General features: G+C 42.1%; 2 protein-coding genes across 2 annotated transcripts in view; one reads left to right on the top strand and one right to left on the bottom strand.

Annotated features, from left to right (window-relative positions):
* TOMM70 (translocase of outer mitochondrial membrane 70) overlaps window positions 1–9,923 on the bottom strand; it is a 36,860-nt gene extending 26,937 nt beyond the window's left edge. Inside the window, exon 1 of the mRNA XM_003261734.4 lies at window positions 9,171–9,923. Within this exon, the coding sequence (XP_003261782.1) occupies window positions 9,171–9,494 (324 nt within the window). The 5' untranslated portion in view covers window positions 9,495–9,923. The remainder of the gene's footprint in view (window positions 1–9,170) is intronic.
* Window positions 9,924–10,089: 166 nt separating this feature from the next.
* Window positions 10,090–23,608, top strand: part of LNP1 (leukemia NUP98 fusion partner 1) — a 55,488-nt gene continuing 41,969 nt past the window's right edge. Inside the window, exon 1 of the mRNA XM_012501052.2 lies at window positions 10,090–10,988. The gene's annotated coding sequence lies outside the window, so the exon portion shown is untranslated. The remainder of the gene's footprint in view (window positions 10,989–23,608) is intronic.

Here is a 23,608-nt window from a genome sequence, read left to right as displayed (position 1 = left end):
TGCCCTTGAAGATCTTCCAGTGGGAGGAGGAGGACAGGGATACTGATGATTCTGACCTTGTGTAGGCCTAGGCTAATGTATCTGTGTCTTAGTTTTTAATAAAAAAGTTTAAAAGTTTTTTTAAAAAATTTTTTTTAATAAGAAAAAGCTTATAGAGTAGGGATATAAAGAAAGAAAATATTTTTGTGAAGCTGTACGATGTGCTTGTGTTTTAAGCTAAGTGTTATTTATTTTTTTAAGAGACAAAGTCTCCCTATTTGTCCAGGCTGGTATCGAATTCCTGAGCTTAAGCAATCCTCCCACCTTAGCCTTCCAAGTAGCTGTACGTTAAGCTAAATGTTATTTTAAAAAGTTAAAAAAATTTAAAAGTTCATAAAGTTAAAAAGTTGCAGTAAGCTCAGGTTAATTATTGAAGAAAAGTATGTTATAAATTTAGCGTAGCCTAAGGGCACAGTGTTTAAACAGTATATTACAGTAGCATTCAGTAATGCCCTAGGCCTTTACATTCACTCACCCACTGACCCAGAGCAGCTTCCAGTCCGACAAGCTCCATGTTAAGTGCTCTAAACAGGTGTACCATTTTTTATCTTTTACACTGTATTTTTACTGTATCTTTTCTATGTTTAGGTACCCAAATATTTACCATTGTGTTACAGTTGCCAACAGTATTCAGCACAATAAAATGCAGTACAGGTTTGTAGCCTAGGATCAATAGGTTATGCCATATAGCATAGGTGCGTAGTAGACTGTACTATCTAGGTTTATGTCAGTATACTTGATGAAATCAACTAATGATGCACTTATTGGAACGCATCTCTATTGCTAAGTGATGCATGACTATATATTAGGTGGTTGGTAAATTTTTGAGCCAACAAGCAGAAAATTATTAGTCCAAAGAGTAGCAACTGCATATACACATATACATAAATCCAAAATTATTCAAGTGAGACACATGATCTAAAGTAAATACTTCAGGTAATACACCTAAGAAAACATTGGGAAACATATCTTTTCAAACAGTATGGAAGATTTCTTTCTTTTCTTTTTTGAGACAGTCTTGCTCTGTCACCCAGGCTGGAGTGCAGTGGTGTGACCTCAGCTCACTGCAACCTGCCTTCCGGGTTCAAGCGATTCTTCTGCCTCAGCCTCCTGAGTAGCTGGGATTACAAGCGCACACCACCATGCCTAGCTAATTTTTGTATTTTTAGTAGAGACATAGGGTTTCACTATGTTGGCCAGGCTTGTCTTGAACTCCTGATCTCCGGTGATCCACCCACCTCGGCCTCCCAAAGTGTTGGGATTACAGGCATAAGTCACTGTGCCCAGCCTGGAAATTTAAAGAACTAGAATCGATCTAAAAAGAACTAGAATAGATCTACTATTTGATTCAGCAATTCTACCACTGGGTATCTACCCAAAGGAAAAGAAATCATTATATCAAAAAGACACCTGCATGTGTATGTTTATTGTAGCACAATTCACCATTGCAAAGATATGGAACTGGCCAGGCGCAGTGGCTCATGCCTGTAATCCCAGCACTTTGGGAGGCAGAGGTGGGTGGGTCACCTGAGGTCAGGAGTTCAAGACCAGCCTGGCCAACATGGAGAAACCCCATCTCTACTAAAAACACAAAATTAGCTGGGCATGGTGGTGCATGCCTGTAATCCCAGCTAGTCGGGAGGCTGAGGCAGGAGAATCGCTTGAACCCGGGCAGCAGAGGTTGCAGTAAGCCGAGATCGCGCCATTGCACTCCAGCCTGGGCAACAAGAGTGAAATTCTGTCTCAAAAAAAAAAAAAGCTAGGGAACCAACCTAAGTGCCCACTGATAGAAGTGTAGTATATATACCCATGGAATACTACTCGGCCATTAAAAAACAAACATGAAATAATGTCTTGCAGCAACTTAGATGGAGCTGGAGGCCAATATTCTAAGTGAAGTAACTCAGAAATGGGGAACCAAATACCATTATGTTCTCACTTATAAGTGGGAGCTAAACTGCACATACACAAAAGCATACAGAGTGACAAAATGGACTATGGAGACTCAGGAGGAGAGTGGCAGAGCATGTAAGTGATAAAAAACTACATATTGGGTACAATGTACACTTGGGTGATGAGTGCACTAAAATCTCAGACTTTACCACTATACAATTCATCCATGTGACCAAAAACCATTTGTACCTCAAAAGATATTGAAATAAAAAATAATAAATATACCTTTTCTCTCTTCAGTGTACTGAGACTTGTCAAATGAGGCAGAACCTAGGAACATATCCCTCAGCTCTTAATGACACGAAATCTACTCTAGAAAACAGGTTACATTTTGAAATGAAAGCTACAATACTAAGGTACAATCCAGGTAAATCTAGTGGAATACAAAGTAAGAAAATCAGGTTTTGCTTAGGATAGTCAGTGAAGGCTACTCATGGGAATCCGCTCTGAAATAAAAATGACTAACAAAAGACAGGAAAGTACTCCAGGAAGGAAAAATAACCCTAAAAGGATTAGCCCACATATAAACGTCAGGAGATCAGAAATGCACCAGCCTCTAAAAACAAGTCCTGCAACATGATTACACAACTACATTGCAAAAAGCTGTCAATGATATACATCTGGTAGTAAGAAAACTATTGTAAATTCTCAGCATTTATAAAATATTAACCTGATGATCACGTATAGCCACTGTAAAAGAAAATGAGCTGGAATTAGGTACGTTAATCTGCGTGTGAGAAAATAAAATGGGTATTAATTTGTCACCGTGATGACACACTTATACCCAGTTAAAATATACCTGAGGTGGTTTGATGTTTCTCTTAAAACGGTTTTATTGTTTTAAATTTCTCAAACTCAAAAAGCATATATTATACTTGAATCACAGCTTTATAGAAGTAGCAAATAACTCTGGAACACTTACTGTATGAGAAACAATGTTTCAATACTTATTGACCAATTGTTTCTTTCTTTCTTTCTTTTTTTGAGACAGAGTTTTGCTCTGTCACCCAGGCTGGAGTGCAATGGCAGGAACTCAGCTCATTGCAACTTCCACCTCCCGGGTTCAAGCGATCCTCTCCCCTCAGTCTCCTGAGTAGCTGGGATTACAGAAACCCACCATCATGCCCGGCTAATTTTTGTATTTTTGTAGAGATGGGGTTTCACCGTGTTGGCCAGGCCAGTCTTGAACTGCTGCCCTCAGGTGATCCACCTGCCTCAGCTTCCCAAAGTGCTGGGATTACAGGTGTCAGCCACTGTACCTGGCCAACCAATTGTTACTTTCATATGAATCAAACCTAGGATAGTAATACCTAAGATAACAAGGATTCAAACCTAATAAGGAATAAAACCTAAGATAATAAAAAAGTCCTTTCCCATTTCATGTCTTAAAATTTTAAAAACTACAACCAACCCCACCTACTAAATCATAACAACTCTTTGCCTAGGAAGAATATACTTTTATAATGACTGTTTCTGCAGGATTATGATTGTAGGTCATGCATACTGATTTACAAAAAGTATGCCCAAATGAGGTTCAAGACTTACGGCCGGGTGCGGTGGCTCACGCCTGTAATCCCAGCACTTTGGGAGGCCGAGGCGGGCAGATCATGAGGTCAGGAGATCGAGACCATCCTGGCTAACATGGTGAAACTCCGTCTCTACTAAAAATACAAAAAATTAGCTGGGTGTGATGGCACTCGCCTGTAATCCCAGCTACTCGGGAGGCTGAAGCAGGAGAATCGGTTGAACCCGGGAGGCAGAGGTTGCAGTAAGCCGAGATCGCGCCACTGCACTCCAGCCTGGGCAACAGAGTGAGACTCCATCTCAAAAAACAAACAAAAAAAAAACCAAAACAAACAAACAAAAAAGACTTACATGGGGCCGGGCACAGTGGCTCACGCCTGTAATCCCAGCACTTTGGGAGGCAGAGGCGGGTGGATTGCTTGAGGTTAGGAGTTCAAGACCAGCCTAGCCAACATGGTGAAACCCATCTCTACTAAAAATACAAAAATTCACCAGGCGTGGTGGCGAGGTACTCAGGAGGCGGATGTTGCAGTAAGCAGAGATTGCACCACTGCACTCTAGCCTGGGTGACAGAGCGAGACTCCAACTCAAAAAAAATAAAGAGAAAGGAAAAAAGATTTCCACGGAATCCAGCATTAACTGGTAGAACAAAAATGAAGAGCTGGAAAATTTGAATATACCACTTGTGAAATTTATATATACACAGACACACACATATATAAAATATAAACTTAGGGACGTCAAAGGAACCCTTAATTATTAGTCAAAAAATGAAACTTCATTCATTCAACACCTGCTATGCACCTGTATTAGGTTCTGGCAATACAATGATGAACAAGATAGAGCCAGTCTCAGCCTTCACAGATTCAAGAGCATAGCAGGAAACAGGAATGAGCAATTCTAGTATACCAGGTGGTAAGTGCTATAAAAGGGAAAAGTCCAGGGTGTTATAAAATCACATAGTGGTGTACTTAGGTAGAGAAAGTTTCAGAAAAGGTGAAATGACCTCTGTATTGTGATAAGGAGACTAAGAATCCATGAAGCTGGTATCAGGTTTTGTTTGTTTGTTTTTTTAATCAGGAAAATGTAGTACCTCAGAAGCAACAGGAAAAGTTATGACATTTAGAGCACAATGTGAAATACTGCCAAGGATTAAGATTAAGATTGAAAAGTGTTAACTAAGCTTAGAGGGAATGTCACTGGTGTCCCTGATTGATTTTTTAAAAATGACTCAAAACAGATCATTTGGGGGAGAGAATGACTTCATTTCAAACAAGATGACCAATAACAACAGTTTATGTAGTCCTCGACCCTTTGCTAAAATGTGTAGGTACATCTTCCCTTTCCTACTGTAGTAGGCTGGCTTAGATTATTGGTTCCTGTCCATTTCATGTGGGTTAAACTCTGTGTAATGTTAAATATGAACACAAGAATGACTGCATTTTTTATCATCAGATTAAATAACAATTGGACAAAAAGTTACTATGAAGTCAATAATGCTTTTAAATAAGTGCATTTTTCCAAAAAATCACAGGATGTTTGAAAAAGAAGTATCTGGGACATTGGTACAGTCAGGATACCATGCTTGGAATATATGTGTGGCGGTCCCTCGTGATGACTCAAGCCCACAGATTGAGAAGCACTATGGATAATATGATCTTCTAAAAAGTCTTACAATTTAAATTTTTTTTTAATTCTTCAAGTTTAAAAAAATTACTGAAGCAAAATGGCACATCATGGTAGATTTTATAATAGTTCAAAATGGAATATGATCTAATACTTTAAGCACCTCAGTCTTAGACACTATTAATTGTGACTAAATGCTTTTCTTCAGGGATACCCCAATATTCCCATTAATTAAAACAACTATGAATATCCTTTGCACTTCCTTTACAAGTTTTTGCTATCCCAGAAAAAAGGTAATTGTACACACTAATTGTAAAGGAAAATCTCCAACCCAATAGACAGAAGTCCAGTAATTCTATCAGATCATTTTACATTAAGGTAAACATAAGCCAAAAGACAAAAATACAGATTTTCCATTCTATTTTCTGATATCAAACCCTAAACAGACAATATTTGTCTATTTATTCATTCCCTTAAAAACTGTAGCTATTGCTTAGGTGGAGAAAGGACAGTTAGGGCAGCAGGATTCTGCCAGTTTTCCATCAGTGAAAGCAAATGCTTCTGGTTGCGAAATCCACCGAGGATCCCAATTTAGAGGTGCTATTCAAACGTACAGCAGTTTATCCAACCACAGATAAGAAATTATAATTACTGATCGATTACATTTAGATAGTCTAATAATAACTCTAAGGACCAGACTATTAAAAGAAGACAAAAGTAGTCTTTCAATATTTACCGGTCACCAACAGTTAAGATATAAATTTCCATTTAAAAAAAATCACAAAGACCTTCCTATTGTTGCTTTACCAAAGAACAATCTAGTAATTCAGAGATTACAGGTGTAGGCCTACAATATTCCACAAGATGGACAATGGTAAGCGCAAACGTTTTGTCCTATTTGGGGCCAAAAATAAATCATTTTAAAGCAGTTTAAGTTACACACAGAGTCCAATCTTAAATTCTAATTTTTAACAGCAGTCAGGTAAATAAAAAGTTATTTGTGGTCGGGGCAGTGGCTCACACCTGTAATCCCAGCACTTTGGGAGTCTGAGGCAGGTGAATCATGAGGTCAGGAGTTCGAGACCAGCCTGGAGAACATGGTGAAACCCTGTCTCTACTAAAAATAAAAAAATTAGCCGGGCGTGGTGGCGCGTGCCTGTAATCCCAGCTACTTGGGAGGCTGAGGCAGGAGAATCGCTTGAACCCAGGAGGCGGAGGTTGCAGTGAGCCGAGACCTTGCCATTGCACTCCAGCCTGGGTGACAGAGTGAGACTCCGTTTCAAAAAAAAAAAAAAAAAAAGTTATTTGTAAAACTAAAAAACTCCAAAATATCATGAAATTAAAAAATCATCAGTGTTGATCCAGACAACGTGGAAAAGTGGAAAAGAGGAATTAAGGACATCTAAAATCTGAAAAGGAGATGGCTAGGTTTTATCAAATACCAATGGTACAGAACCCCTGGGATGAGGTGGGGTGGCTGAAACCACAATGAAATGTTAAAATCTAGTTTCGGCCGGTGAGGTGGCTCATGCCTGTAATTCCTAGCACTTTGGGAGGCTGAGGTGGGTGGATCACCTGAGGTCAGGGGTTTGAGATCAGCCTGGCCAACCAGGCGAAACCTTGTCTCTACCAAAAATACAAAAATTAGCCAGGCATGGTGGCACATGCCTGTAATCCCAGCTACTTGAGAGCCTGAGGAAGGAAAGTTGCTTGAACCCAGGAGGCAGAGGTTGCAGTGAGCCAAGATTGTGCCACTGCACTCCAGCCTGGGTGACAGAATTAGACTCTGTCTCAAAAAAAAAAAAAAAAAAAATTTAGTTTCATGTATAGAAACTATATTTTTAATGTTTACAGAACTCAGAACTTTTTGGATCTTTCATTTTACCTACTATCTTCCATGATTAAAACTAAATTAACAAACGAAATAGAAAATGACTGGAGAATTTCAGACATCCAAAATTGATGTAAGACAAGTGATAATTAATTCAAATAATCCTCTTGATAACTACTTTTAATAGCAGCAGTGAGCTATTATAAATGATCATAATCAGAATCATCAATTTTTAGTACTGAAAGAAACAGAAGAGATCTAATATTTTAATCCTCTTATTCTACAGGGATGACGCTAAGGTCAAGGAGATAAAATGACTTTCCCAAAGTGACAATGCTGGAGAGTCCACTATAAAGCTTAGAAATCCTAGTTCTCACAGGCCATAGGTTCTTCTACTATCTAGTCATAAACCTTTTAGAAAATAGGTAATGCTTCACTCTCCCATAGGAAAGATCATATGGCTCTCTCATGGCCTAGCACAATGCCTCACACACTGTAGATACTAGTTTGTTCATTTCTACACAAAACTTCCTTTAAAGCTAATTTGACATCCTAGTAAAAATATCTTCGCCCAGGCGCGGTGGCTAACGCCTGTAATCCCGGCATTTTGGGAGGCCGAGACGGGCAGATCACCTGAGGTCAGGAGTTCAAGACCAGCCTGGCCAACACTGTGAAACCCCCGTCTCTACTAAAAATACAAAAATTAGCTGGGCATGGTGGCGCGTGCCTGTAGTCCCAGCTATTCCGGAGGCTGAGGCAGAACTGCTTGAACCCAGGAGGCAGAGGTTGTGGTGAGCTGAGATCGCACCACTGCAGTCTGGCCTGGGCAACAAAGTGAGAGTCCATCTCAAAAAAAAAAAAAAAAAAAAAAAAAATTCAACCTGAATTGTATAAGACAGAAATGACTTGCATACGTATTTAAGTGTATACACTCGCATACAATTAGAAGTTACTTGACCAACTGTATATACATATGTACGAAACTGGGAGATATTTGACCAAACGTTTCCCTGACCTCGACTTACTCTGGTACTACCATTGAACAACTCCAGACCCAGATAAAATCCACCACACCCAATCCCAGTATTGTCAAATGCAGCCAGGCTAATTCTCTGCACAGCTGTCAGATACCAAAAGGATTTAACAGTTAGTTCACCAAAACCATACAAAGCAGTTCACTAAATACTCCAATGCTTGGCCTAACATCAGAGAAACTATATCATGCATATTAGGCTTGGTCATGTACATTTCCAGGTGAAATGGAAAAACTCAATTTAAGATGCTTCCAATCAAGAAGTTTAAGAAGTCACTCCCACTTTTTTTTTGTATGTGTGTGTAGGCCTGGACCTCGGGCAGGGGTCTGTATGCAACCAAGCCTGGTGAGCATTGCTGTGGCTGCCACTCTTGTGCAACAAGAGGGGACAGTGCAGTGCAGAGCGTTTTCTGACAAAGGCCAAGGGGTCCGGAGTGTAAAAGGGCACCTCGGGGCTGGGGCATGGCAGGAGACGTTACGGGCGCTGAGTGCTTGCAGTCAAGGGGGCTTCGGGGCTGCTGAGAGAGGACGAGCCTTGGGAGCTTGATAGTTCTGCTTACAGTTCAGAGGCTGTAAAACGAATGCCACTGAACACCATTTCACTTTTCAGAACCTGTGTAGTCTTTTTCTATGTAGAAAGCCTTCTAATCGTTTTTTTTTTTTTTTTTTTTTGCTTTTGTCAACTAACCGTCACTGTAGTTGCCCACTTACCCCCAGCAAAAACACACTCCAAAAGGGGGAGTGGCTTATTATTAAAAGGCTCTTACCGATTAGGTTTTAGGCTGTGGAAATCACAGAAACAGTTCGTATCACGATGTATCAATTGTTAATGGAATTTAGCTTCCTTCACTTATTAAATACAATCATCACATTTGCAAATGCCCCACTCCCATCTACAACACTAGGGATAAATGCTGTGTCACTGAGAAGAAAAGCAAAAGATTTTTCTGAAACCAAAAGGAAACTGTCAAAGAATGCCAATAACCTGTCATCGAGCTACTCCATGCCCTCCACTGGCAGCCAGAAATGAGTCTCCCTAAACCCCAGTGTTGTGCTGCCGCTTGGCAGCTTCCATCTGATGGGAAGCCCCCTCACCGACACAACCCGCCAAGGAAAAGCTGCACGCGCCAGTTTCCTCCTCTACGGCCTGGGGCTGCTTCTCACCATGTCCAAGTGAGCACCGGGACCTTCAGGGTGTCCGCTGCCCGGGGCTGGACTGGCCCTGCCCTCCGGGGTCTTCCGTTCGCTGTTGCGCTTCAGGCCGCTGGCGTCGCCCCGGCCTCTGGCCTCCCGGCGCCGTTGCTGCCGACTCCACAGGTATATGGCACCCGCGCCCAGCAGCAGGGGTGCCCCGACCGCCAGAGCCAGCTGCCATCGCGGCAGCCCCCCCGTGCCCGGGCCCACAGTCCCGCCGCCGCCCACCCCGCTCCCGGAGCTCGGTACAGCTGCTGCGACCACCGCCGCCTCCACAGGTTTAGAGGCGGCCATGACAAGTGTCCTCCGCCACCGCCTCCCTGTCTGTCGCGAGCGCCACAATCACGAGACAGCGTGCGAAGGAAGGCCGAGGGAGGGAAGGAAAGCAATGAGCGAGCGAGCACGCTAGGCAGAGAAAGCGGACAGAAAAGGGCCAGAGGTCACCGGAAGCCCAGGGCATGCCGGGCCAGACCCGGCCGTCCTTCTCCTCCAGTCCCAACCGTAGAGGGAGAAAAGGGGCGGAAATCACTTCCGGGTTAAGGGAAAGCGTGGGTGTGAGTGGAAGTCCTCGGAAACTCTTTTTCTTTCTTTTCGCCCCGCTGCTGTTCGGGAGATTGACTTCTGGAGTCCCCGTCGTAGCTGGTGTTGTCCCCTCTACCTTCAGGAAAGAAGGGCAGATGGTCCTCTTGCCTACTGCAGCCGAGGAGGGGCGCGTATACAGCGGGCTAGGGGCGCTCAAGAGATCCGAGCGGAAGAAAAAGCAGTGCCGCAACACTGGAATGGGCGGGAGTGGCAGAAGAGTTGTGAAGGCTATTGGCTAGCAAGGATGGTGGGCGGGGCGTAGGCTGAGCTACCCAGTTTACTGGTCGATTTCGGATCCAGTTTTCCCGTTATAGCCACGTTGGCACCTCTTGAACTTCTGTGGCCATTAGCTCGGTTTTCTGCCCGCGTGCCCGAGAAACCAACGGATTAGAAGGACTTTTAAAGATGTGTGAGGAAAGAGCTCACCGCTGAAGAAGGCTGCTACATCACTGAACTTCTTATCACTAACATAGCCAGATTTTAGTTTGGACGAATTTGAGGTTATAGGGGAGATAGCGATGGCAGAAGACTAGGTGGAAATGGCACGTCTAGGTTGGCTCCTGTCGAAACGGTTTGAGTGTGGTCGCTGTGGCACATCGTCGGCACCAATTACGGAAGCGATGACATCTACGTTGTTAGGGGTTTCCTAAACTGAGTTGGTAGAAATGCGAAGCGTCAGGGTTCCCGCCGGCTTCGAGCCTTTCTTGGCGTATTTGTATCTTGAACTGATTTCTGCGTGACACACCAGCCCACATCTCGCTCTGATCCGCACACCCCCTGGGTTGTTTTGCAGTAGCGGTCTCAGCCCTTTTCTCGTCTCATTCCCAAATCGTAATGTCAGTTCACAGCTTTTTATCTATAATAGCTTTATCAACTCTTTTTCCGATGGTCTGCACCAGATCTCTTAAAATATAAAATTACCTTGCAAGATATTGTTTGGAATACACGGTATTTTCATGAAGACAACTATTAATAGAAAAATCAGAGTCCAGAACTATGGCTCTCCATTTCTGGTATACTGGTTTGCAGAAGGCTTGTATTAAAATTTCATAAATGATTGTTTTGCTGTTAAGTGCAACAACATCACAGTAGAGCTACATAAAGATTGAAAGGAGATATTTTATCAAGTGGCACCAGAATGGACTGATTAAAATAGAATGGCCTAATTCGAAAGAATTTCAGGATCACCGGTTTCTCCCGCTTCATGTAAGTTCCTATTAGTAAATTGCCTTCAGGCAATAGGGTTTCTTAGCAACAGACTAAAAAAATGGGCTAAAAATAGCAGTGGAATTGAGTTGATCGTTGCAGGCAATAGGCATTTCTCCCCTCCTGATCCCCCAATCCCCAAAGGCAAATTTCCTGCTCCTTAGTATAAGCTCTGCCTTGCCTTTTTCAGAACAGAAGTTAGGATTTTTTTTTTTTTTTTCTGAAATTTCGGTTTTGCTGTCGCCTCTTGGAGGATTGTAGAATGCTAACAATTACAAACTTGATAGGAACTAAAACATATTTGAAGTTTTTTTTTTTAAACCTTTTTCTTATTTATTGGAGTAAGCAATACACTGTTATGGTTAAACTCCAAAAGTTACAGAGTTTACTGTGAAAAGTCTTCCTTCAATCCCTGTCCTCAGCTGCACAGTTCCCCTCTTCAAAGGGAATCAGTGTTATTTTCTTGAAACATTTTTTAGATTAATATTTATCTAAAGGACTGATTTTGTTTGGCTTTATTTTTAAGGTTGGCATTAGTAAACGAATCTGTTCTGGTTACTTTTATACTTTGATAAACATCTCATTTCCATTCTCTAGCCTATGCTGCTCTATTCTCTCATTTTCTCCTCCATTTCCTAATTGATGGTACTGTTGCGCCAAACAGAGTGTCGCTTACTGGCTTTGGGACCTTACTGATCTGATGCATGTTTTTCTAATCTGTGAAATGGTGAAAACATCTACCTCTCAGGCTATAGTAAAGATTTAATTAGATAATATCTAAAGTTCTTTTGATGTTTGTTACAAAGTAATAGATATTTGATGATTAGTTCTCAGTTTTTCTAAATTTTAAAAGAAGTAAAATACTGCATTTCATTTCTAAAAAATTGAAGTTCTGTATACGTGAACATAGACATTATCTTTTTCTTGGTAGATTAGTGGAACTCAACTGAAGAAGCTTTCTTCACCTTTGATCTGTATCTTAGGAGGCAGTTGAATGAGATAGTCTAATGGACTAGGTTGTGGAAGACCTGAGTTGTTTTTTTTTTTGAGGTGGAGTTTCGCTCTTGTTGCCCAGGCTGGAGTGCAATGGCGCCGTCTTGGCTCACTGCAGCCTCCGCCTTCAGGCTTCAAGCAATTCTCCTCCCTCAGCGTCTCAGTAGCTGGGATTACAAGCGGCTGCTACCATGCCGGGCTAATTTTTTGTATATTGGCCAAGCTGGTCTTGAACTCCTGACCTCAGGTGATCTGCCTGCCTCAGCCTCCCAAAGTGCTGGGAATACAGGCATAAGCCACCATGCCCAGCTGACCTGAATTCTTATTCTAGATTTTAATAAGAACACACACACACTGAGTTTTGTGTGTGACCATGGGCAACTCTGCTTTCTTTATAATGTGAGGAGGGGTGGATTAGATTATTTTTAAGGCTCCTTATTGTTTTAAAATGATGTAATTCTGTCCCTTCAATTGTCATTGCTACATGAAAGGCCTTTCAGATTACTAGAGTTGGTAAATAGCTGGTTGACTGGTGTCCAAACCTTCCAGCCAGTGCACAAATCTGCTTATATTAAGCACGTACATATAGAACAGCTCTATTCTCTTTCAGCTGTCTGATGTTTTCATTCTCTGTTTTTCCTTACTGAAAAATTACTGAAAAGAATTGTCTACATATGTTACTTATTTGGCACCCATTTCATCCAAAATCTGTTGTAATCTAGTTTACAACTTTATAATTAGTCTGAAAGTGCTTTAGAAGTCATAAAATTCATTGTGGTTTTTTGTGGGTGGGGGAGGTTGGCTGTCACCCACTTTTACTTGATACCACTGATTATTCTCTCCTTGAAATGTTCTTTTCCTTGGCTTCAGGAGAATAGATTCTTCTGGTTCTTTTACACTCAGACCAAACTCTAGATCAGTGCTGTCCATCACAGCTTTCTATGATGCTGGAAATGTTTTATATTTATGATGTCCAATATGGTAGCCACTAGCCATATGTGGCTATTGAGCACTTGAAATGTAGTATGACAAGGACTACAGTTTTCATTATTTAATTGATTTAAGTAGTATCATGTGGCTAATGACTACCATATTGGACAACACAGCTCTAGATATTCCTCAAGTGAGGAACTTATTAGAATGTGTCTTCTTTATCTTCAATCTCTCCATGAGTAACCAAAGTAAATCTCATTGCTTCAGGTACCATTTCTATGCAGATAATCACTGTCTATATATCTTTTGGCATAGCTTCTCTTTTTACCTCTAGCCCTATATTTCCTACTACTTACTGAGCAATTTTGCTTGGATTCCTGACTTTTGTCAAAAATATAACTCATCATTTTCCCCACTCATTCTTTCTCTTTGTGTTATCCCTTTTTTTTTTTTTTTTTTTCCAAGACTGAGTTTCGCTCTGTCACCCAGGCTGGAGTGCAGTGGTGTGATCTCGGCTTACTGCAGCCTCTGCCTCCTGGGTTCAAGCGATTCTCTTGTCTCAGCCTCCAGAGTAGCTGGGACTACTGGTGCCCGCCACCACGCCTGGATAATTTTTTGTATTTTTAGTAGAGACGGGGTTTCACCGTGTTAGCCAGGATGGACTCGATCTCCTGACCTCGTGATCCGCCTGCCTCGGCCTCTCAAAGTGCTGGGGTTACAGGCATGAGCCACTGTGCCCAGCCTGTGTTATCCATTTTTTCTAATAATACCACTATTACCTTAGCAGCTACTCATATTTGAAACCATAGACCTTTTTAGACCTCTCTCTTTTTCATCCTTACCTACCCAAGCTCAAATGATTATGCTGTTGTATTTATATACACACATAAATACAAAATCAGCTGTGAAGTCTTCAACAAATTCAACTTTGTTGTAGTATCTTTCTTATTGTTTTTTCACCCATTCTGACACTTCTTAGTTCATGTAAGTGAAAACTCCTAAGAGTATGTATAACACATAACAGATACTCAATAAATAGTTTCTTCCCATCTTAGTACAGGCTGCTATAACAAAAATATCATAAAACTACTTAGCTAATAAACTACAGAAATTTATTTCTCACAGTTCCTGAGGATGGGGGTTTGAGATCAGTGCGCCAGCATGGTCAAGTTGTGTAAGAGCCCTCTTCTGGGTTGAGGACTGCAAATTTGGTTTGTGTCCTCAAATAGTGGAAAGGGGCAAGAAAGTTCTCTGGAGTCTCTTTTATAGGGGCACTCATCCCATTTTTAAGGGCTCCATCCTCATGATCTAATCACTTCCCAAAGGCCTCAACTCCTAATACTATCACATTCCCCTCTTTTTTCTCTTTTATTCATTTCCTTCATCTTCCCTAAATCCTATAATTGCTTGCTTGCTGGATAACTTCTCCGCCCTCTAGTGCCTCTCTTCTATGTGTCGCCCTGCACCTTGATATCAATTTACTCTTCCTATAGCATAACTGTAATTTCACTCTTGAGCTCAAAGACTTTTAAATCCTCTTCACTTTCACTATAAAGTTCAATGTTTCTGCCAACCCGTGCCTCCCTTCATACACCTCTTCTCTTTCCTTGGTCTACGATATTAGCACCTAGCACTATTAGAAATTACCTATGTGGGCCGGGTGCAGTGGCTTGTGCCTGTAATCCCAACACTTTGGGAGGCCGAGGCAGGTAGATCACCTGAGGTCCAGAGTTCAAGATGAGGCTGACCAACATGGTGAAACCCTGTCTCTACTAAAAATACAAAAATTAGCCGGGCATGGTTGCACACGCCTGTAATCTCAGCTACTCAGGAGGCTGAGGCAGGAGAATCGCTTGAACCCCAGAGGCGGAGGTTGCAGTGAGCCAAGATCACCCTATTACACTCCAGCCTGGGTGACAGGGTGAGATGCCGCCTCAAGAAAAAAAAAAACAACTCTCAAGTATACACTTGTCTGTGGGAAAAATGCAAAAATAAATTGTATGATTCCCTCAATAGGATGTAAGCCCCACGAGGACAGAAACTGTTCATTTTGTACAGCCAGAGCCCAGAGTATAGGTGGTGTGATGGGTAATTTCATGTGTCAATTTGACTGGGCCATGGGATACCCAGATACTTGTTTAAACATTATAAATGTGTCTGTGGTGGTGTTTTTGATTCCTTGATTTTTATTTATTTTTATTTTTATTTTTTGGGACGGAGTCTTGCTCTTGTTGCCCAGGCTGGAGTGCAATGGCATGATCTCGGCTCACTGCAACCTCTGACTCCCGGGTTCAAGCGATTCTCCTGCCTCAGCCTCCCAAGTAGCTGGAATTACAGGCGCCCGCCACCACGCCTGGCTAAGTTTTGTATTTTTAGTAGAGACAGGGTTTCGCCATGTTGGCCAGGCTGGTCTTGAACTCCTGGCCTCATGATCTGCCTGCCTCGGCCTCCCAAAGTGCTGGGATTACAGGCATGAGCCACTTCGCCTGGCTGATTTTTATTTTTAGTGTATCTATTGTAGGTTTTTGCTTCAAAAAACATAGATATTACAGGTTATTTTAGACTGATAGCAAGTTAACTTTGATTATTTACACATACACATGCAAACTACACTTCACTTCCTTTCCTCAATATTTTGTGCTTTCAATTTCACAATTTAAGTATTTTTATATTGCATATCCATCAACAAGTTGCTGTAGTTATTATTTTTAATACTTTTATCTTTTAGCCCTACTAAAGATACGTGATTTACACACCCCCATTACAGTATTTAAATGCTACCATTACAGTATCAGAGTATTATAAATTAAATTTGGCTATTACATATTTTTACCAGTGAGTTTTATACTTTCAGATGTTTTTGTGTTTATCATTAGTGTCCTTTCAGCTTGAAGAACACCCTTTAGCATTTCTTGTAAGACAAGTCTGGTGGTGATGAACTCCCTCAGATTTTGTGTGACTGGGTAAGTCTTTATCTCATGTTCATTTCTGAATGACAGTTTTGCTGAGTACAGTATTCTTGACTGGCAGTCTTTTTTTTCCTTTAGCACTTTGACTATATCATACCACTCTTCCCTGGCCTGTAAGGTTTCTGTTGAGAAATCTGCTGCTAGGCATATTGGAACTGCCTTGTATGTTACTTGCTTTTTTTGTCTTGCTGCTTTTAGGATCCTGTCTTTGTCTTAGATCTTTAGAGTTTGATTATAATATGTCTGTGGTAGTCTTATTTGGATTGAATCTAATTGCAAATCTTTGACCTTCCTGTACCTGGCTATTTATGTCTTTCTCCAGGTTTGGGAAGTTTTCTGCTGTTACTGCTTTAAATAAGCCTTTTACACCCTTATCTTTCTCTACTCCCTCTTGAATACTGGTAACTTGCATATTTGCTCTTTTGATACTGCCCCATAAACCCTATAAAGTTTCTTTATTCCTTTCCACTCTTTTTTCTTTCTTCTCCTCTGTATATTTTCATATAACCTGTCTTCAAGTTTACAGATTCTTTCTTCTGATTGATCAATCCTGCTCTTGATGCTCTCTATTACATTTTTACATTCATTGTATTTTTCAGCTCCAAAATTGATCTGATTTTATTATTTCAATTTATCTGGTAAATTTCTCATCTGACCATTTATTATTTTCCTAATTTTGTTGAATTGTTTCTCTGTATTTTCTGAAGTTCTTCGAGCTTCTTTAAAACAGCTATTTTGAATTCCTTGGCAGATAGTTGATATATCTCTGTGTCTTTAGGGTCTGTCACTGGCATCTTATTTTGTCTGTTTAGTGATGTCATGATTCCCTGATTGTTCTTGATCCTTGTGGTCATTTGTCAGTGTGTGTGCATTCAAGAAGCAGTTACTTATTCCAGCCCTCACCGTCTGGCTTTGTCTGGGAACATCCTCTAACAGTAAGCCTGTCCAGAGATTCTAGGCAGGTAATTTGGTGTGGTCTCCGAGCCTGTGACCACTGCAGCCCTTCCAGCTCTAGGGAGTGCTATGTACTCCCTACTGTGACCAGCACAGTGCCAGGCTGAAATCCCATAGTCACTGAAGTTGACTTAGCACTAGGATGGAATCCTGTGGCTGCTGAGGCTGGTGCAGCACTTGGGTGCATCCAAAGCCCACAGCTGCTGAGGCTAGTGCAGCACTGGAGTACATCTGAAGCTTGCAGCCACTGAGGCCTGCCTGTTGCTGTGGGTTATTTGGAGCCCAAGACCACTGTAGTTGGCTGATGGTGATGTGGGCTGGAACTCAAGTTTGTGTCACAGGGGCTATGGTTTCCCATCTGCTGCTGGGATGGGTCTAGAGTCTCAGTCTGCAGTTATTGGCCTGAAGTCATGGGGCATGGGGGGTCTACCCAGTGCTGAGTTTTACTGTGACAGGTCTGGTATTGGGGTCCAAGGCAAAGTCTTACCTTTACTTTCCTCTCTTCCTCCCAAGCAGACAATATCTTTTTCCAGGCTGTGCTGCCTGGTCTTGGGGAAAGGGTGACATGGGTAATGTAAAAGTGTTCTTCCTACCCACTTAAATGTGTCTTTTCTTATTATTATGCTATAACCAGGTGCTATAATCTCTCACCTGGTTTCCTTAGCTCTCATGAAGGTATTTCATACATGGATAGTTGTTCGAATTCATGTTTCTCTGGGGGAAAATTGCTGGAGAGTCCTATTCCACCATCTTGCTCTACTTTCCTCTGTGAGAGTGTTTTGGATGAGATTGATACTTGAATTGGCGGAGTGAGTAAAGCAGATTGCCCTCAATGTGGTTGGCCCTCATTCAATCAGTTGAGGGCCCAAATAGAGCAAAACTTGACCCACCGATGAATAAGAGAGAACTCCTCCTCCCTAAGTTCCTTGAGCTGGGATATTCATCTTTTCTTGCCTTTGGACTTGAACCGAAATATCAGCTCTTCTTAGGTGTAGAGTCTAGGAACTTTCAGACTGAAAAGACACTATCAGCTCTCCTTGGTCTCCAGCTTGGTTACTATAGGTCTTAGCCTCCATAATTTTGTAAATAAATAGATAGACTGGGCGCGGTGGCTCATGCCTATAATCCCAGCACTTTGGGAGGCTGAGGCGGGTTGATCCTGAGGTCAGGAGTTCAAGGCCAGCCTGGCCAAGACAGTGAAACCTTGTCTCTACTAAAAATACAAAAATTAGCTGGGTGTGGTAGTGGGTGCCTGCAATCCCCGCTATATATATATATATATATACACACACACACACACACACACATACATACACACACACACACACACACACATATATATATTTTTTTTGAGTCTCGCTCTTGTAGCCCATGCCAGAGTGCAGTGGCGTGATCTCGGCTCACTGCAACTTCCGCCTCCTGGGTTCAAGCGATTCTGCCTTAGCCTCCCGAGTATCTGGGATTGCAGGTACCCACCACCATGCCCAGCTAATTTTTGTATTTTTAGTAGAGACGGGGTTTCACCATGTTGGCCAGGCTGGTGTTGAACTCCTGACCTCAGGTGATCTACCCACCTCAGCCTCCCAAAGTGCTAGGATTACGGGCGTGAGCCACCACACCCAGCCTGAATATATATTTGTATATATTTAATTAAATATATGCACAAATATATATGTACATAACTTATCTATCTATCTACCTATCTTTTTTTTTTTTTTTTTTTTTTTGAGACAGAGTCTCGCTGTCGCCTAGGCTGGAGTGCAGTGGCGCGATCTCGGCTCACTGCAGGCTCCGCCCCCTGGGGTTCACGCTGTTTTCCTGCCTCAGCCTCCCGAGTAGCTGGGACTACAGGCGCCCGCCACCTCGCCCAGCTAATTTTTTGTATTTTTAGTAGAGACGGGGTTTCACTGTGTTAGCCAGGATGGTCTCGATCTCCTGACCTCGTGATCCGCCCGCCTCGGCCTCCCAAAGTGCTGGGATTACAGGCGTGAGCCACCGCGCCTGGCTATCTATCTACCTATCTTATCTGTCTATAATTAGTCTTGTGTCTCTGAAGAACCCTAATACAGATTTTGGTACTAGGAGTGGGGTGCTGATGTAACAGAAAAATACCTAAACATGGAATTAGCTTTGGAACTGGGTGATGGGTACAGGCTGGAAGATTTTTTTTTTTTTTTTTTTTTTTTTTTGAGATGGAGTCTCGCTCTGTCACCCAGGCTGGAGTGCAGTGGCGTGATCTCGGCTCACTGCAGGCTCTGCCCCCTGGGGTTCATGCCATTCTCCTGCCTCAGCCTCCCGAGTAGCTGGGACTACAGGTGCCCGCCACCTCGCCCAGCTAATTTTTTGTATTTTTAGTAGAGACGGGGTTTCACTGTGTTAGCCAGGATGGTCTCGATCTCCTGACCTCGTGATCTGCCCGCCTCGGCCTCCCAAAGTGCTGGGATTACAAGCGTGAGCCACTGCGCCCGGCCCAGGCTGGAAGATTTTTGAGGTGCCTGTTAGAAAAAGCCAACATTGCTGTGAGGGAAGTGTTGGTAGAAATATGGATGTTAAAAGCAATTTTGGTGAGGGCTCAGAAAGTAAAGAGGAGAGCTAGAAACAAAGCTTTCATTTTCTTAGAGAATACATAAATACACGAACAGAATATTCATTCAAATGTGGATGTTAAGGGCCATTTTGATGAGATCTCAGATACAAATAAAGAACAGACAGTTGGAAACTGGAAAGTGATCTTTATTATAAAGAAGCAATGAATATGGCTGCATTGCATCCTAGTGTTGTGCAAGGTAGAACTTGCAAGTGATGAAATTGGATACGTAGCAGAGGAGATATATAAGTAACGTATCAAAGGTACACCTTGGGTCCTCCTTACTGCTTATAGTAAAATGCAAGAGGAGAGAGGTGAATTGAAGAAGGAATGGTTAGGAAAAAGGAGCCAGAACATGGAGATTGGGTACAACTAATGGACTTAATCAGCCATCTCATCAGAAGCCAAGAATAGACATGGGATTTTACCAGTAGAAACACTGCCGGCTGAGACTAAGGAAACAGAAAAAATGAGACAGGATGAAGGAAAGCTATCAGACTTAGATTTTACAGGATGGGACCATAGAGCTATTTGGCTCTGAAAATACTTTATCCTTCAAGAAAAGGGAAGACTGACTCCAACAGTAATTCATAAATCCTCAGGGCTGCCAGTCCCACTACAGGCCCAGGGAGTAGGTCTGAATCCTTCTGTTTTTCAAAGAGTGGGTATGCCCTTCCAGTTTTGGTGGGTCAGGAACCCTTGCCTACTATATCAGGGTCAGGGTCAGGTTTGCCCTAGCAGAGAGCTTGTAGACTGGCCTTAAGCTGAAGGGGCAAGGCTACCCTGTAGAGCTGTGAGAATGATACTACCCCCCGAGTGGGCCTGGGGGGCAGAGAGTTGAACCAAAGAGAGTTATTCTCCAGCTTTAAGATCCAATGGAATTTTCCTTGCTAGATTTTGGACTTGTTACAAGACCCGTCACCTCTTCCTTCTTTGCTGTTTCTCCCTTTTGGAGTGGGAATGTCTATACTATGCCTTGTCCCATCATTATATTTTAGAAGCCCATGACTTGTCTGGTTTCACAGGTTCACACCTGCAGAGGATTTTGCCTCAGATGAATCACACTTTAGTTCCCTCCCATACCTGATTTAGATGATATTTAATGAGACATTAGACCTTAAGCTTTAGAGGTGATGTTGTAATGAGTTAAGACTTTTAGTACATTAGGGTGGGATAAATGATGAATGTATTTTGTATGTAAGAAGGGCATGAATTTTGGAGGCCAGATGCCCCACTCTTAGTACCAAAATCTGTAGTACACTACAAGTGTTGCTATAGCAAAATACCACAGACTGAGTGGCATGAACAGCAGAAATTTGTTTATCATGCTTCTGGAGGCTGGGAAGTCCCAGATCAAAGTTCAGGTCTATTTGTTTTCCTGTAAGGGTTCTCTTCCTGGCCCACTGTAGGCCACCTTCCCTCTGTTTCTCACATGACCTCTTTGTATGCATGCAGAGAGAGAGAGTAAACTCTCTGATGTTTCTTCTTATAAGGGCACTAATTTCATCAAACCAAGGCCCCACCCTTATAACCTCATCTAACCCAAATTACTTTCCCAAAGTCCCATCTCCAAATACCATCGCACTGGGGGTTAGGGCTTCAACATATGGATTTTGGGGGAACATGGGGGACAAAAATATTCAGTCCATAAGAGTTAGCATATAATAGGCACTCAATAAATATTGTATTAAGTAAATAAATATTCTGCTAAAGGTATCAAAGAAGGAAAAAGTGACATTCAAGATTGTGTTAGCCATTTTTATGTTGCTATAATGGAATACCCGAGGCTGGGTAATTTCTGAAGAAATTTATTTAGCTCATGGTTCTGCATGCCAAGAAGTATGGCGCTGGCATCTGCTTGGCTTCTGGAAGAAGCCATGTGCTAGATCAAAACACAGCAAAGAAGTTCAAAGAGGATGTGAGCATGTGTGAAGACAGACCAAACGAGAAACCTGGCTTTGTAATAACCCACTTTCTTAGGAACTAATCTGTTCCCAGAGAGCTAATCCAGTCTCTAGAGAGCAAGAACTCGCTACCGTGAGAATAGCACCAAGCATAAGGGATCCACCCCGTTGACCTGAACACCTTCCATTAGGCCCCACCTCCCAACTGCCACATTTGGGATCAAATTTCAACCTGAGTTTTGGTGGGGACGAACAAACCATATCCAAACAATAGCATGGATGGAATAGGTAGGATTTACATTTACTTAAAAAAATATTTATTGTCTATTACATGCTTCCCCTAAACTCCCAAAATACTTTTTCTGGGACTTTCTCAAAACTTGTTACTTTTCTGCCTTGTTTTACAGTATTATACTTGTCCTAACTGATCTACTGGATTATAAGTATCTCAACATCAGAAACTGTGTCTGATTTATTTTGTATCCTGTACAAAATCTACAATGCCTTCTCTAATTCTATATGTCAGAGCAAAGTAATATGTTTTCTCTTTTGTATTAGACCATACCATAGTTTCTACTTCTTCCTCACAATTACTGTATTGCCATAATTATTCGTTCTCATATCTGCTGCCTATGCTCAATTCTGAGTCCCTGAAGGGCAGGGAGCATGTTCTAGTCATCTTTGTACTCCTGTATCTGTAAGAGGGTTGGGCATATGATGGGTGCCTGTTAACTTATTTATCCACCCAACACAATACCTGAAATATGGTCAATGCCAAATAAAAGGTTGATCAAGTATTTGTTGAATAAGTTTCTAACTGATATTGTCAGTATTAACAGTCTGGTGCAACCATTGCTGTCCAATACCACTGGTGTCAGCTGGGACACCAATTGCTCCTGCTGCTGCAGCTGCCACCACCAGAAATAGGCTACTTCCATCACAACCACCTTTATAGCCTCTGGCTAGATCCCAGTCCCTAGCATGCTGTGGTCACTGCTACCACTTCCACCACTGAAGCTGCTTCCTGGAAGACCTGATTGGTTTGTACTTTGTATCTCATTTATGATATATAGAAGCCTGTTTCTTTTGAGCCCTTATGCTGTTATTTTTTTTCCCCCAATCCTGATGGTTTCTGCATTATTCAACTTCCATCAAAGCATCAGTTGAGTGGGTGGTACTGCTTCACTTCTCAGGGGGAATGTCACTTTATGATTCAATCAAGTGGTTGCCCTTTTTGCTGTCAGAAGGAGCATCTGCATTTATCTTCAGGGAACAATCTGTAGTAACACTAGTTTCCTCTCCTTAGCTGTGACTGAGAGCTCATATGTATATTTTATGCACTCATTTGCCACCTTTCTTCCCACTCACATGGATTTATAAGATCTTTCCATCTTCATCAGTTTAGTTCATTGCCACCCACAAGAATTTGTGTCATTTGTAAATGCAGAATTGTTGCCCTGCACTTTAATTTATAAAGAATATACAGATTATGCTCATGGTGCCCTACACAAGGATGCTGGGGCAAGTGGGGGTTGAGGTCCAGCATGCACTTTGCTCAGCACAGCCTTCTGTCAGGCTGGGTCTGCCTGGAGAAAAGTGCTTCTTTTTATGATTTGCATGAAAATGCTGGTCCATTACTAAGTGATGGGCCTACAGTAGAGTATTCACTCATAAAAGGCATTCAAACTAGTAGCCATGGTTATGCACTGCTGATCTTAGCATTGCTCTAGCACTGAACCTGAGAGCCTCTAGTCTGTGCTTTTCCATCTTTCTGCCATTTTTTCCCGACCAGTGGAAGATAGCCTTAACTTCAACAATGAAAAAAAGATCCAATTTTGTCAAAATTTGGAAAACATTCAAAGCTGCAGAAAAAAACATAGTTTCTGTAACTATGTTCTGACTATCTGTTGCTGCTTCACAAACTACCCCAAAATTCAGTGTCTTGAAACATTGTTTGATTACATATCATTATTTTGTTGCTCAGGAATTTGGACATGGCTCCTCTGGTAATATCAACAGAGATTACTCCGTGTTATTCAGCTGCTGAATGGGTTGGTCTGAAGGGTTCAAGATGGTTTAATCAAGGTTAATGAGAGTGGCCAGGTGTGGTGGCTCACGCCTGTAATCCCAGCACTTTGGGAGGCTGAGGTGGGTGGATCACTTGAGGTCAGGAGGTTGAGACCAGCCTGGACAACATCGTGAAACCTCGTCTCTACTAAAAATACAAAAATTAGCTGGGCATGGTGGCAGGCCCCTGTAATCCCAGCTACTTGGGAGACC

This window comes from Nomascus leucogenys, chromosome 21 (genome assembly GCF_006542625.1).
Source record: "Nomascus leucogenys isolate Asia chromosome 21, Asia_NLE_v1, whole genome shotgun sequence".
Classification (NCBI taxonomy): domain Eukaryota; kingdom Metazoa; phylum Chordata; class Mammalia; order Primates; family Hylobatidae; genus Nomascus; species Nomascus leucogenys.
The sequence above is the reverse complement of the archived record's forward strand: the minus strand, read 5'-3'. Positions and strand labels throughout refer to the sequence as shown.